Source organism: Ornithorhynchus anatinus, chromosome 18, assembly GCF_004115215.2.
Source record: "Ornithorhynchus anatinus isolate Pmale09 chromosome 18, mOrnAna1.pri.v4, whole genome shotgun sequence".
Taxonomy (NCBI): Eukaryota; Metazoa; Chordata; class Mammalia; order Monotremata; family Ornithorhynchidae; genus Ornithorhynchus; species Ornithorhynchus anatinus.
In genome coordinates this window covers 3,041,344-3,055,570 of record NC_041745.1, presented here as the reverse complement: position 1 = coordinate 3,055,570, position 14,227 = coordinate 3,041,344, and the positions used below count along the sequence as shown (strand labels likewise).

At 58.2% G+C, this 14,227-nt stretch overlaps 2 protein-coding genes across 2 annotated transcripts in view; one reads left to right on the top strand and one right to left on the bottom strand.

Moving 5' to 3' along the window:
* Nucleotides 1-4,241: 4,241 nt before the first annotated feature.
* Nucleotides 4,242-9,446, bottom strand: TMEM53 (transmembrane protein 53). The gene is made up of 3 exons (XM_029082993.2): nucleotides 9,331-9,446; nucleotides 6,115-6,236; nucleotides 4,242-5,039 (listed from the first exon to the last, which is right to left on the bottom strand). The coding sequence occupies exons 1-3, from the start codon at nucleotides 9,389-9,391 to the stop codon at nucleotides 4,386-4,388; spliced, it is 837 nt and encodes a 278-aa protein (XP_028938826.1). The 5' UTR covers nucleotides 9,392-9,446; the 3' UTR covers nucleotides 4,242-4,385.
* Nucleotides 9,447-9,585: 139 nt separating this feature from the next.
* Nucleotides 9,586-14,227, top strand: part of ARMH1 (armadillo like helical domain containing 1) — a 32,420-nt gene continuing 27,778 nt past the window's right edge. The window contains 1 exon segment of the mRNA XM_029082951.2: nucleotides 9,586-9,632. The gene's annotated coding sequence lies outside the window, so the exon portion shown is untranslated.

Below are 14,227 nucleotides of genomic sequence, written 5' to 3'. Positions count from 1 at the left end.
AATCCTCTCCGGGCCCCCGCTCGTTCATGCATTCGATCGTATTTATTAGTATTAATAATAGTTACTGTGGAATCCGTGAAGCGCTTACTATGGGCCAACCGCTGTTCCAAGCGCTGGGGGAGAAGAACGGTAATCAGGTTGTCCCACGTGGCCCTCACAGGCTCAATCCCCATGTTACCGATGAGGGCTTGGGAGTCGGAGGATGTGGGTTCTAATCCCGGCTCTGCCACTTGTCTGCTGTGTGAGCTGGGGCGAGACACTTCACTTCTCTGTGCCTCAGTTACCTCATCCGGAAAATGAGGATGAAGACTGTGAGCCCCACGTGGGACAAGCCGATTACCTTGCATCTACCCCAGCGCTTAGAACGGGGCTCGGCACAGAGTAAGCGCTGAACAAGTACCATCCTTATTATCCCCCGGGAGCCGGAAACCCCCCCTCTCCGGCTACGTTGCCCCGTCGGGAGCTCAGGGGGGCAAACGTGCCCCATTTTATGGAGTGTTTTATTTTTCCTGAGTGGAAACTTAAATGAGCAGCGTGGCCAAGGAGCTCCCGGCGGCCGGAGGAAATGGGGCGAGAGCATGCGAGGCCCGTCGGGAGCCGGCCGGGAACCGGGCCCGGGGACCGGCCGCCGTGAGGGGCTGGCCTGGAGCCGTCTGACGAAGCTCCCGAGAAGCGGAGCGGCCTAGCGGATAGAGCCCGGGCCCGGCAGCCACAAAGACTTTGGTTCGAATCCCGGCTCGGCTGCTTGTCTGCCGTGTGACGTTCAGGCAGGTCACTTCACTTCTCTGGGCCTCAGTTCCCTTATCTGTAGAACGGGGATGGAGACTGTGAGTTCCACAGGGGACGGGGACCGTTTCCAACTCCATCTGCTCGTATCCACCCTTCGTACACAGAGTGAGCGCTTCACAGATACCATAAAAAGGGGGGGGGGCGACTTCCCTGGAAGGCCAAGGGGGTGCGGGCGGGCAGATCGACGGGGCCGCGCCTGGCAGCCCCTCCGCCAGCCTCTCCGGGCTGATCAGCCGGCGGACCTGGTGGCGGGAATGCCGCCATCTGTTCAGCGCGTGGGGCGTAGCTCCAGCCAGATGCCACCCCTCACATCCGCCACGCAGCGCCAACCTGCTGCCCGACACTTTCCCCGGAGGGATAGAGATGCCGCCCGGGGGCCGCAGGAGCTGCAAACAGACGCGTTGGATCCGGTCCGGTGGAGGGGCTGGTCCCGATACCAGGCCGGGATCCGGCCCCTGCCTGAATTCCACAGTTGGGCCTAATTTCTGTCTCTCGTGGGCAGGGACGACGTTCTCCGTTCTGTTGTATTTTCCCAAGTGCTCCGCAGGGTGCCGGGCACACGGTGAGTGCATACCGCTGATCGACTGACTCGACTGAAGTTAGCGAGTTGTGCGAGGGCAGGGACTGCCTTCCATTCGGGGGTCCCCCAGTGCCCTGCGCGCAAAGGAGGCCCTCGACAAATCCTCTCCTTAACGGGTCTTCTCCCTTCCCCGTTGGCTGTCTCTCTCTGTTGCCGGATTGTCCATTCCGACCGCTTAGTACAGTGCTCTGCACACGGTAAGTGCTCAATAAATACCACTGAATGAATGAATGAAAATTTCAGCCACTAGAGATCCCCCCGCGATCCTCCCTCTGCCCTCCCAGGTGCCCATGAGGACAATATTCGCGGTATTTGTTAAGCGCTTACTCTGTGCCATGCTCTGTACTAAACGCCGGAGTGGAGACGAGGAAATCGGGTTGGACCCAGCCCTGGTCCCGCAGAAGGCCCGCGGTCTTCATCCCCATTTTAGAGGGGAGGGAACTGAGGCCCAGAGAAGTGAAGTGACTCGCCCAAGGTCACACAGGAGACAAAAAAGTGGCAGAGCCCGGATTAGAACCCACGACTTTCTGACTCCCAGGCTCGTGCTCTATCCGCTGTGCCGTGCTGCTTCCACGCTGATGATGCCCGGGGCCTCATTCATTCGTTTATTCAAGCATATTTACTGAGCGCTTACCGTGTGCAGAGCACTGTACTAGACGCTTGAGCCGGCTGTCTCTTCTCTGGCTTAGAAAAGACCTCTTAGACGCCCGAGAACCGATGACCCCCCTCCTGGGTAGTTTAAGCTCCCTCCCGGCCGGCTTAGTACAGTGCTCTGCACACGGTGGAGCGCTCAATAGATACGATCGAATGAATGGCGGTTTGGCCAGGAACAGCCCCAGGCGGCGGGAATCACTCGGAGGACCTGGGTTCGAATCCCGGCTCTGCCAACCCCTGGCTGTGTGGGTCCCTTAACTTCTCCGTGCCTGAGTTTACCTCATCTGCAAACTGGGGATTAAATCCTCCTCTCTCCAATTTAGACCGTGAGCCCCACGCGGGACAGGGACTGTGTCCGACCTGCTAATCTTGGATTCACCCCCGTGCTTGGAACAGTGTTTGACACGGAGTAAGCGCTTAACAGATACTATCAAAAAAAAAGGAATTACTGAACCTGATAAGGTCAAGTAACTGGGGAAGCTAAATTCCTGGCCTAAGCCTTTTTTAAAATGCTATTTATTAAGTCCTTATTATATGCCAGGCACTGTACTAGGCTAGATACAAGCTGATCGGGTTGGACACAGATCGTAGAATAATAATAATCACGGTATTTGTTAAGCGCTTACTACGTGCCGAGCACTGTTCTAAGCGCTGGGGGAGATAGAAGGCAAAGGCTTTCAGATAACCAAACCTCCCCTTCCACCGCCTAAACACACACCCTTTTTTTCTCTCCCCTCCCTTAGTGGTTTCTTATTTCCAACTTTTGTTTTCCTAGCCCTCTTAATCTGGGCAAACCTCGAGGCACTTAGGGCGAGGACGGCGGCTTCCAGCTCCACCTGTGACAATTAATTCCCGATAATTATTGCCGTCACCGGTTCGTTTGCAATTTCTGTTACATAAAATGGAGATATTTCATTCGTATTGCCGTGGCGCAGGGCTGATTATACAAAACCCGCTTTATGTCCGGGAAGCCGTAAAACACATTTTGACTTCTTAAACCCCCGGCAGGAATTCCGTAATTTCATTTTTCCCTGGGATTTGGGGGAATTGGGGGGCGTCAGTGCTGCCATCTGCCAGCAGACTCTGGGAGCAACAGAGGACTTGAGATGGTCCAGGAGACGCAACTCACCCACACCTGCCCTTGCTCTTTGACTTTTGGATTAATTAGATTCATCAGATTTAGGATTAATCAGAACCTCATAAACGAGAAACTGCCCCGTCCCCGGGACGGGCACCATTAGGCGACCTTTCAGCTTCTGGTTGTTGGTTTTTTTCTGGCCAGGTGTTTCACTGATTTCAATTTGAAATCGCCATCTCGGTTCCCCTTCGAAGCCCCCTCGGTCCCTTTTTACCCATTGTAAATACAGGCGCTTGTAAATTGTAATTAATTCCTGTATTACAGGAAATTGTAATTAAATTCCTGTATTGTAAATACAGGAAACTGAGGCAGGTTCCAACTCCCCCCGGCCCCAAGTCTCATCGACCCAACAGACGCCCTTAAGCGCTTACGTTTTACGCATCCGCTCACCTACGAACGTATATCCATCAAAAAATAGTCGAGGTAGGTTGGGAAGTCACTCGGAGGTTGGGTATCGTAAAGGTCCCCCCCCCCGACGTCGGGTGCTGGCAGCAATTATGGGGAAGGGGAGTCTCTGGGGTCCAGGCTGGGCAAGGAGCAGCGTGGCTGGGTGGGTAGAGCCCGGGCCCGTGGGTCAGAAGGACCTGGGTTCTAATCCCCGCCCCGCCACCTGTCCGCCGTGTGACCGCGGGCAAGTCGCGACCCCTCTCTGTGCCTCGGCGACCTCCCCCTGACGAACGGGAATGAAGTCGGGGTGCCCCGGGTGGGACGGGGACGGCGTCCAACCCGATCGGCTTCTATCTACGCCCACACTTAGTACAGTGCCTGGCACGTAGTAAGCGCTTAACAGATACCATTAAAAAAAAAGAGGAGGCAGAGATTAATCTAGCCGGGCTCGCACCTTGAATACGGGTAGTGTTTTTCTCTTTCTCCAGAGCGCTTCAGCAGCGACGACCTCCTTTTATCCTCGGCCCTTCTGGGAGGCGGGAAGTGTGTCCGAGCGCTAAGCGCTCGGTACAGTGCTTTGCACACGATGAGCGCTCAATAAACGAATACAGTTTAAAGGAAGCCCCGAATGGCTGCAGGAGCCGAGACGAGGAAGGATCCCTCCGCCGGCTAGCGGACAGAAAGGGCAGGGCGGACGGAGACGGCAGCGACACGTTTATTTCCGGAGCGGCGCCGGGCTCGGGGGCTGGTCGTCGCCTCCGCCGGGCACGTCCGGAGCGCCCCGGGGCGGCGGGGGGATCGCCCGGAACGCCTCCCCTCGCCCCCCGCCCGGCCCCCTCAGCCGCCCACGCAGTCCCTCATGAACGAGAGGCAGAGGCCGGCGTAGTAGGTGGGATAGTCTCGGAGGTGCCGCACGTGAGCCGAGGACGTGAAGTCCACGGCCCTCACCAGGACGCGGCGGTCCAGGCGGGCCCGCACCATGGCCTCCACGTCGCCGGCCGGGACGATGCGGTCCGCCTTGGAGTACAGGTAGAGCTCGGGCCAGCGCGAGGCCTCGGCCCTCAGGGCGTCGTAGTGGCTGGCGTGGAGGTAGCGGGTGGCCGGGTAGAGGAGGATGCGGAAGACGGCCACCACCACGACGAAGGCGCAGAGGAGCAGGAGGCGGAGCGCCGCGTTTCGCGGCGCCAGGACGGTGGAGAGGGCCCGGACGGCCCCCGTCAGGTTCCGGCGGCCGGGGGCGCTGTCGAAGATGGTGCCCGCCACCCGCAGGTGGCTGAACTGGCGGTGGCTGTGGATGAGCTCGGCGATGTAGCGGTAGAGCATGGCGCCCCCGTTGCTGAACACGTGGAAGAGGACGGGCTTCTTCTCGATCTCGTAGTCGAAGAGGAGCTCCAGCAGCTTCTTGGCCGGCGTCCGCAGGGCCGGGACGCCTAAGGACTCGGAGAAGAAGATCATTGGCCACGGGGCGGTGTAGCGGATCACGGTGCAGCCCTGGCGGGAACAGAGACGAGAGGCCCCGACGATGCCCGTCGGTCCCCCCCCCGGGGGACGCGAGCGGGAAGGGGATGGGACCGACTCCCCCGACGCCAAGGGCGGGAGTCTTCTCTTCCCGGCAGCTCGGGCCCGGCCGAGGGGTTTCCTCGGCTCTCGAACCGGGGGGTCGCCAGCTTGCTGCCCGTCGGAAGGGCGCCACTCCTCTAATAATAATAATGTTGGTATTTGTTAAGCGCTTACTATTTGCAGAGCACTGTTCTAAGCGCTGGGGGAGATACGGGGTCATCAGGCTGTCCCACGTGAGGCTCACAGTTAATCCCCATTTTACAGATGAGACCGTAAGCTCACTGGGGGCGGGGAACGTGCCCGTTGATTGTTGCACTGCACTCTCCCAAGCGCTGAGCAGAGCGCTCGGCACACAGCAGGCGCTCAACAGATACCAACGAAAGGAAGTGTGACCGGGGGCTTTCGAAACTAACCGTGGACTTTGAGCTCTACACCCTAAATAGCCCCCCGAGACCGCCGTGCCGGGGCTGGCATGGAAACGTCTAGAAGAGAACCGACAGAGATCGGCTTTTTACGGTACTTGTTAAGCGCTTCCTATGTGCCGGGCACCGTACCGGGGTCGGACGCAGGCCTCGTGGCCGCCCTAACCGCCGGGCAGATGGGGGAGCGGACCGGCGGCCGGCGGAGAGGGCCTCAGGGCGAGGGAAGCCCCCCGATCCTCCCCTGGCCCAGGGGGATGGGACGGCCAGCCTTGACTGAGCACCCGGCCCCAATCCTCAGCCCCTGGGAGGGCGGGTGGGACTTGGCGGGCGCCGTCCCCGCCCTCACGGCGCTTTCGATCCAGACGGGGGAGACGGAAGCGAAGGAACACCACCGGCCCAGGCCCGGGTGGGTCTGGTGAGGGCGGCTTCCGTGCCGGGACCCCGAACGGCATCCCCGGGGGGCCGGATCCTCCTCCGGCCCTTGGAGGTCGAGGTTCCCGAGCCCGGGGCCGCCCGGAGGACGGCTCGCCGGGGGCCGCCCGCTGGACCAGCCTCCCTCTTGGCCCCGGGCCTGAGGTACCGACCCTGTTGGCGTAAATGGCGCTGTACTTGGACAGGTTTTTATCGCTGCAGCCTCCCCAGCCTAGAAGGATCACCACGGGCCGGTTCTGGCTGCTCTCCGTGGACCCTGGATCCGAGCTGCTTCCTGAAAGGCAAAACCAGAAGACGAGAAATGCCCCTGAACCTGCCGGCCTGGAGGTCTGAAACCCGCCCGGCTCCGAAACAGCCGCAGTCCTCCTCCTCCCGGAAGGCAGAGAGGTTTCTCTCTTTTCTTGAGGATTCTTCTCCGGCTGGATCTCAACTCAAACTGCTTTTTACCCCGTTCTACCGTTTTCTTCAGGATGGGGAGAAGGAGCTCGATGAGCGCCTAGATTGTCTCCCGCTCGCGTCACACCCCCGGCGTTATTTTACCTCCCTTCTTACCGAAGGACAAACTCAAACCCCCCCCTTTCCCTCTCTCTGTCGACTCATTCATCCGATCGTATTTACTGAGCGCTTACTGTGTGCACAGCACTGTACCGAGTGCCTGGGAGAGGACGAGAGAACAACAGTCGGCTCTTCAACGTCAATAGTTCAGCGTGTTTTCCCACCCCGGGTTGTAAACTCCTTGAGGACAGAGGCGGCACCCACTCCCGCCGTCGGACTCCCGCGAGCGTTCAGTACGGCGCTCTGCACCCAGTCGGCTCTCGGTCGCTACGACTGACCCGACGGCTTCAGCCCTGGGAGGAAGGTCCTGGAAGCGGACGTTTGTTTGGCGCCGCGAGGAAGCGGAAACCCCAAAGACCGGGGAGGGGATTGGCTTCGCCGCTTCTCCCTGCTCTGTGCCTTCGAAATTTCAGGTCCTGGCGTCTCTCCGAGCTGTCCGGATCCCGGGAGCTTCCCGGGAGCACGTTTGGGCCACTCCCTGGGGAGAGACTCCATCGCTCTCCGGGAAGCTCCGTTTCCCGGGACCTGACCGACGGTCCCTCGGCCGGGCCGGGGGGGAGGGATTCTTCGGGACTTTCGGGTTCAGCGCTGACCGCAGTGCTCGGCACAGAGCCGGCGCCAAACGAGTGGAACGATTCTCATCACCGTTTTTCTTTCTCCTTCTTCCCTTCTTTCTTTCTTTCGTTTTCTTTCTTTTTCCCTTTCTTCCTTCCTTCCTCTTTCTTATTTCTTTCTCTTTTTCTTCCTTCCTTCCCAAGACTGTGAGCCTCATATGGGACCACCTAATTACCTTGCATCTCCCCCAGCGCTTAGAACAGTGCTTGGCACATAGTAAGCGCTTAACAAATGCCAACATTATTATTACCGTCATCGTCAGGTCACCGGGAGAACAAACCTCGGCCCGTTTCCCGCGCTGACCGCGGGAGATTGACCGGATTGAAATGGGGGTTCGGTTGTTTAGACGGTGAGCCGGTTGTTGGGCAGGGACGGTCTCTATCTGTTGCCGAATCGTACATTCCCAGCGCTTAGTACAGTGCTCTGCACATAGTAAGCGCTCAATAAATACGACTGAATGAACGTTTCGGGGTTCTGGTCCGGGAAACATTAGCGAAAAACTGGACGCTTTCTGTGGGAATGACCGAGGCTCGGGGAGAAGCAGAGTGGCCCTGGTGGAGAGAGCACGGGCCTGGGAGTCAGAGGGTCTGGGTTCTAATCCCACATCCGCCACGCCATCGGAACGAGCCACTTCACTTCTCCGCGCCTCAGTTCCCTTGTCTGTAAAATGGGCTGGTGCTGGGAATTTGGAAAGTCCGGAATAACAGAGTGAGCAGGTCTTACATTCTAACGGGACCCGATCCCCGCCCTCGAGTTGCTTCCAGTCCTAGCAGGAGAGGCCGTCACGGAAATAATTTCCAGAGAGGAGGAAGAAGGAGAAATGGAAATATAGAGGAGTCGGTGCTGAGGTTCTAAACACTGTACTGAACGCTAAGTGCACAGGTAGCGGAGGAAGGCTGAGGTTGGGGGAGGACGTAACCTGGGGGAAGGAGAAAAATCAGCATTTCTTCTGCCTCGGTTGGGAATTTAGCGCATTCAAGGAGAAAATAATAATAATGATGGTGTTTGTTAAGTCATGGGTTCGAATCCAGCTCTGCCACTTGTCGGCGGTGTGACTTTGGGCAAGTCACTTCACTTCTCTGTGCCTCAGCGACCTCATCTGGAAAATGGGGATGAAGACTGGGAGCCTCACGTGGGACCACCTGATGACCCTGGATCTCCCCCGGCGCTTAGAACAGTGCTCGGCACAGAGTAAGCGCTTAACAAATACCAACATTCTTACATAGTAAGCGCTTAACTAGATGCCGAGGACAGTTCTAAGTGCTGGGGAAGCTACAAGGTACAAGCCCCGCCCACAGAGCCCCAGGCCCCGTCCCAACCTTCACGTGCCCTCCTCAGGCTCCGCCCACACCCCCCACGTGCCCCGTCCCCCTCCCCCCCCCCCCGGTCACCACGTGCCCGCCTCACAGCCCACGTGCCCCGACCCCACGTGCCCGCCTCAGGCCCCGCCCACACCCCCACGTGCCCCGACCCCACGTGCCCGCCTCAGGCCCCGCCCACACCCCCACGTGCCCCGTCCCCACGTGCCCGCCTCAGGCCCCGCCCACACCCCCACGCGCCCCGCCCCCACGTGCCCGCCTCAGGCCCCGCCCACACCCCCACGCGCCCCGACCCCACGTGCCCGCCTCAGGCCCCGTCCCCACGTGCCCGCCTCAGGCCCCGCCCATACCCTCCACGCGCCCCGCCCCCACGTGCCCGCCTCAGGCCCCGCCCAAACCCTCCACGTGCCCCGTCCCCACGTGCCCGCCTCAGGCCCCGCCCACACCCCCACGCGCCCCGTCCCCACGTGCCCGCCTCAGGCCCCGCCCAAACCCTCCACGTGCCCCGTCCCCACGTGCCCGCCTCAGGCCCCGCCCACACCCCCCACGGGCACCGTCCCCTTCACCACGCGACCACCTCAGGCCCCGCCCCCACCGACCCCCACGTGCCCCGTCTCCAGTCACCACGCGACCACCTCAGGCCTCGCCCCCACCGACCCCCACGTGCCCCGTCCCCAGTCACCACGCGACCGCCTCAGGCCCCGCCCCCAGTGATCACGTGACCGCCTCAGACCCCGACCCCGCCGCCCCCCACGTGCCCCGTCCCCAGTCCTCACGCGACCGCCTCCGGCCCCGCCCCCCCGTGCCCCCCCGGCCCCGCCCCCCAGCCCTCACGTGACCGCCTCGGACCCCCGGCCCCGCCCCCCCGCCCGGCCGCACCTGCGGGGTGGGAGTTTATCTCGGGGAGGTCGATGGTGTAGTCGAGGTAGGCGGACCCCATGTCGAGGCCGCCCCCGCCCCCGCCCCCGATCCGGCCCGACCCGCTCCGATCCGGCCCGATCCCACCGGAACTCCCGCCTCGCGGCGCCAGCCAATGGGCGCCGCCCGCCGCCGCCCACGTGACCCGGGCCCGGGCCCCGCCCCCCGGGCCCCTCGCCCGCCCGCCATTGGCCGGCGCCCGGCCGCGGCCCGGGATTGGCCGCCGCCCCCCGTCCGTCACGCCCGCCCCCTCGCCCGCCCAGGTGAGCGCTCCCCTCCCCCCCGGGCCTACGGTTGGGAGCCCGGCTCTGGGTTCGAATCCCGCCCCGGGGCCGGGCCTCGGCTCCCTCCTCCGGGAAACTGGCGAATGCGTTAAGCGCTTGCTATGTGCTAAGCACTGCGCTCAGCGCCGCGGGGGGGATCCGAGGTCAACCCATCGTCCCCCATGGGCTCCCGGTCTCCATCCCCATTTGACAGATGAGGTCACTGAGGCCTAGAGAAGAATAATGATGGTATTGGTTAAGCGCCTACTATGTGCCAAGCACTATGCTAAGCGCTGCGGGGGGGATACGAGGTCAACCCATTCTCCATCCCCATTTGACAGAGGAGGTCACTGAGGCCCGGAGAAGAAGAATGATGGTATTCGTTAAGCGCTTACTATGTGCCAGGCACTATGCTAAGCGCTGCGGGGGGATCCGACGTCAACCCATTGTCCCCCATGGGCTCCCGGTCTTCATCCCCATTTGACAGATGAGGTCACTGAGGCCCGGAGAAGAATAATGATGGTATTGGTTAAGCGCCTACTATGTGCCAAGCACTATGCTAAGCGCTGCGGGGGGATACGACGTCAACCCATTCTCCATCCCCATTTGACAGAGGAGGTCACTGAGGCCCGGAGAAGAAGAATGATGGTATTCGTTCAGCGCTTACTATGTGCCAGGCACTATGCTAAGCGCTGCGGGGGGATCCGAGGTCAACCCATCGTCCCCCATGGGCTCCCGGTCTCCATCCCCATTTGACAGATGAGGTCACTGAGGCCCGGAGAAGAATAATGTTGGTATTCGTTAAGCGCTTACTATGTGCCAAACACTATGCTAAGCGCCGCGGGGGGATACGAGGTCAACCCATTCTCCATCCCCATTTGACAGAGGAGGTCACTGAGGCCCGGAGAAGAAGAATGATGGTATTCGTTAAGCGCTTACTATGTGCCAGGCACTATGCTAAGCGCTGCGGGGGGATCCGAGGTCAACCCATTGTCCCCCATGGGCTCCCGGTCTCCATCCCCATTTGACAGATGAGGTCACTGAGGCCCGGAGAAGAATAATGATGGTATTGGTTAAGCGCCTACTATGTGCCAAGCACTATGCTAAGCGCTGCGGGGGGATACGACGTCAACCCATTCTCCATCCCCATTTGACAGAGGAGGTCACTGAGGCCCGGAGAAGAAGAATGATGGTATTCGTTAAGCGCTTACTATGTGCCAGGCACTATGCTAAGCGCTGCGGGGGGATCCGAGGTCAACCCATTGTCCCCCATGGGCTCCCGGTCTTCATCCCCATTTTACAGATGAGGTCACTGAGGCCCGGACAATAATAATAATGGTATTCATTAAGCACTTACTATGTGCTAAGCACTGTGCTAAGCGCTGCGGGGGGATACAAGGTCATCAGCTTGTCCCCCGTGGGGCTCCCGATCTTCATCCCCATTTTACAGAGGAGGTCACCGAGGCCCAGAGGAGTGAAGTGACTTGCCCAAGGTCACCCAGCTGACAAGTGGCGGAGCTGGGATTCGAACCCATGACCTCAGACTTCCAAGCCCGGGTTCTTTCCACTGAGCCACGCTGCTTCAGTGGAAAGCTGATGGAGACTGGGAGCCCCACGGGGGAAAGGGACTGTGTCCATCTCCATTTGCTTGTATCCACCCCAGCGCTTAGTACAGTGCCCGGCACCCAGTAAACCCTTAACAACAACAACAAAATACAAAAAAAAACACAACCTGCACAGGTGGCTGACTTCAGGTCATGAGCCTGAGCCCTCAGCTGGGAGGAGAAAGCGCTTAGTACAGTGTTCTGCACATAGTAATAATTACGGTATTCCTTAAACGCTTACTATGTACCAGACACTGTTCTAAGCGCTGGGGTAGATCCAAGGTCATCACGTTGGACTCAGTCCCTGCCCCCACGGGGCTCCCATACTTAACCCCCATTTTACAGATGAGGGAACTGAGGCCCAGCGAAGTGAAGCGACTTAATAATGTTGGTATTTGTTAAGCGCTTACTATGTGCCGAGCACCGTTCAAAGCGCTGGGGGAGATACAGGGGAATCAGGTGGTCCCACGTGAGGCTTCCAGGTAATCCCCATTTTACAGATGAGGTCACTGAGGCCCAGAGAAGTGAAGCGACTTGCCCACAGTCACCCAGCTGACAAGTGGCAGAGGCGGGATTCGAACCCACGACCTCTGACTCCCAAGCCCGGGCTCTTTCCCCTGAGCCACGCTGCTGCTCCTAGTACAGTGCTCTGCACGCAGTAAGCGCTCAGTAAATACCACACGGGTGGGTCTGCGGATCGGATGCCAGTGGGCCCGCCCGGTCGTCTGGTAGGTTTTCGAAACAGCTCGTTATATCGGCCGCCTTCCAGTGCAGTGCCCCGTTCCTGGCAGCGGCGGCGAGGACCGAACCCGCAGAGTGTATCGCCCAGTGGTTATCTCAGCGGGAAGACGGGGCCGGGAAGTTAGCCAGGAGGCCTCCATCCCGCAAGGCTGGAGGCCCGGTTTGGGAAGCGCGGCTAAGGACGCTTGCACCGAAGCAGGTTCCCGATCTCTTGAGATTCCCCGAATCCCCTTTCCCGGAATGAGGCAGGGCCACCGAGGCTGCCACGGAAATGATTTATGGAGCGGCCAGATTTATTAAAGTCATCTTACCTATGAGGAGGGAGGGGAAATAAAAAATAAAAAAAAATTCAGAGCTGTGGAGGCAAAATGGATTTTTCATCCTTCCAGGAGGACGCGGCCAAGGTTAGAAGGCCGGAAAGGAAACCGGTTTCTCATCCAGATTTTAATTTCATGAGTTGGATTTTTCAAAGCAGTTGGTTCCTTCCTTGGGGAAATAATTACTATTTAATTACCTGTCACGGGAAGATGCCAGGGCAACAAAATGGTATCCCTACATTTTCTTTGGCATTCTACGTGGGTTTGGCTTTTTCTGACAGAACGGTCCGGGTTGATTTTTCCTGCAGAGTCCACGTTCTGATCAGTCGACTCTAAATTAAATTCTCTTTTCCAAAAGCCATTTCCCATTGGTGCTAATGTGTTTGCTTCTCATTTCTACCGATCATTTGAATCTCCGGTGGCGCGGACCAAATTGGAAATAATTTATTTGATGCTTTAAAAAAAAAGACAAAATCTCCCCTTGTCGAGTGCCATTTGGCTGGAACGGAACCGCATTACGATTTGCCGGAGGACTGATTAACTCCGATCATAATCGAACTGACCATTCGCCGCACCGAATCCCCGTCCTCGCCGGCCAAAGATGACACCGCTGCCGGATGTCGTTTCCCGTTCAAGGCCATAAAATGGCTCGTCGAACTTGCGCTGGCCTTGGTAGGGGGAGATTTTGCCTCTCTGCACATGTCTGATTTGGGAAGGTGGCTGTTTTATGGATCTGTCTGTCACGGCCGTTCAGACGGAACCGGCTAAATGAGGGCTGTCGGGTTCTTACAACTGCATTTCACAATGCTTTCCTGAAGGATTGTTAAGAAAAAAGAGAAAAGTGGGTGATGACTGCGTTTGGGGCAATATAGGCTGCCCTTTCTAAATCACACAATGCATCCGGCTCCAAAGAGATCCCCCGACCTGAAGATCTCTCTTTCTAAGAGGGCAGCGTGGGATGGTCGGAGCTGAATGCGAAAGACCAGGGAACAGTCGTCGACTAACTTCTTAAAAAAGCACTGAAGTCGCTGGGGAAAGTTCCGGCCAGGAGACCCGGGTTTCATATTCTGTATTGCGAGTTGGATTTACAGTGGGCAAATATCTCTGTGCTAATATTTCTTTATCTATTGGAGAGGAATAATCTTACCGGAGAAGGTGAGGATGCTTCAAAAGTGGCAGATGAGTCAGAGGACTTGAGGATCAAAACCTCACCGCATCTAGTTCCATCATTATTATTAACAAAACCTGTGGCTTCCGGTGTGCCATTCTTATTATTCACAATAATACGATGACGTTCGGTAAGCGACAGGTTTTCTGTCCTTACAGAGTGTTGGAATGTGCCATTTTAGAGTGTTATTTGGCTAGAGGGTGATAGACGAATGGGGGGCCCAGTAATTATAATAATTATGGTATTTGTTAAGCGCTTATTATGTGTCAAGCACTGTTCTGAGCGCTGGGGTAGATACAAGGTAATCAGGTTTTCCCCCGTGGGGCTCACAGTCTTATTCCCCATTATACAGGGGAGGAAACTGAGGCACAGAGAAGTAAAGTGGATCGCCCAGGGTCACACAGCAGGCCCAGTGCCATAAGGCAGCCCTGAATTGGTCCTAATCCAGGCCGGCTATGCCGAAATGTGCGTTCGAACAGTTTGTTTCGAGCAGAGTCCCACGATCCCTTGGCAAAACTGGTATTATTCACATGGTACAGGGAACCCATTGCAACATTGACACCCCCCCCCCCCCCGGAAACTGAACTTCAAGCTGTTGCAGATTGGTTCTCGTGCTAATGAACTTAAAGAAGCGTTAGATCGCGTCGACCGTGTTGAAATAAGCTTTTGGAGGCTTTCATTTCCCCCAGCCGTCTGGAATTTCACACGGCGTGATGGAAGTCATCAGTTGCTTTTGAGCTGTTTCCCCCCCGAAACAGTGGTTGA

Excerpts from the sequence above, each read along its gene's own strand:
- TMEM53 (XM_029082993.2), bottom strand. The coding sequence starts at position 9,391 with ATGGGGTCCGCCTACCTCGACTACACCATCGACCTCCCCGAGATAAAC. Across the intron at positions 6,237-9,330 it reads GATAAACTCCCACCCCGCAG|GAAGCAGCTCGGATCCAGGG; the intron begins GTGCGGCCGGGC and ends TTTGCCTTTCAG. Across the intron at positions 5,040-6,114 it reads GCGCCATTTACGCCAACAGG|GGCTGCACCGTGATCCGCTA; the intron begins GTCGGTACCTCA and ends TGTTCCCGCCAG.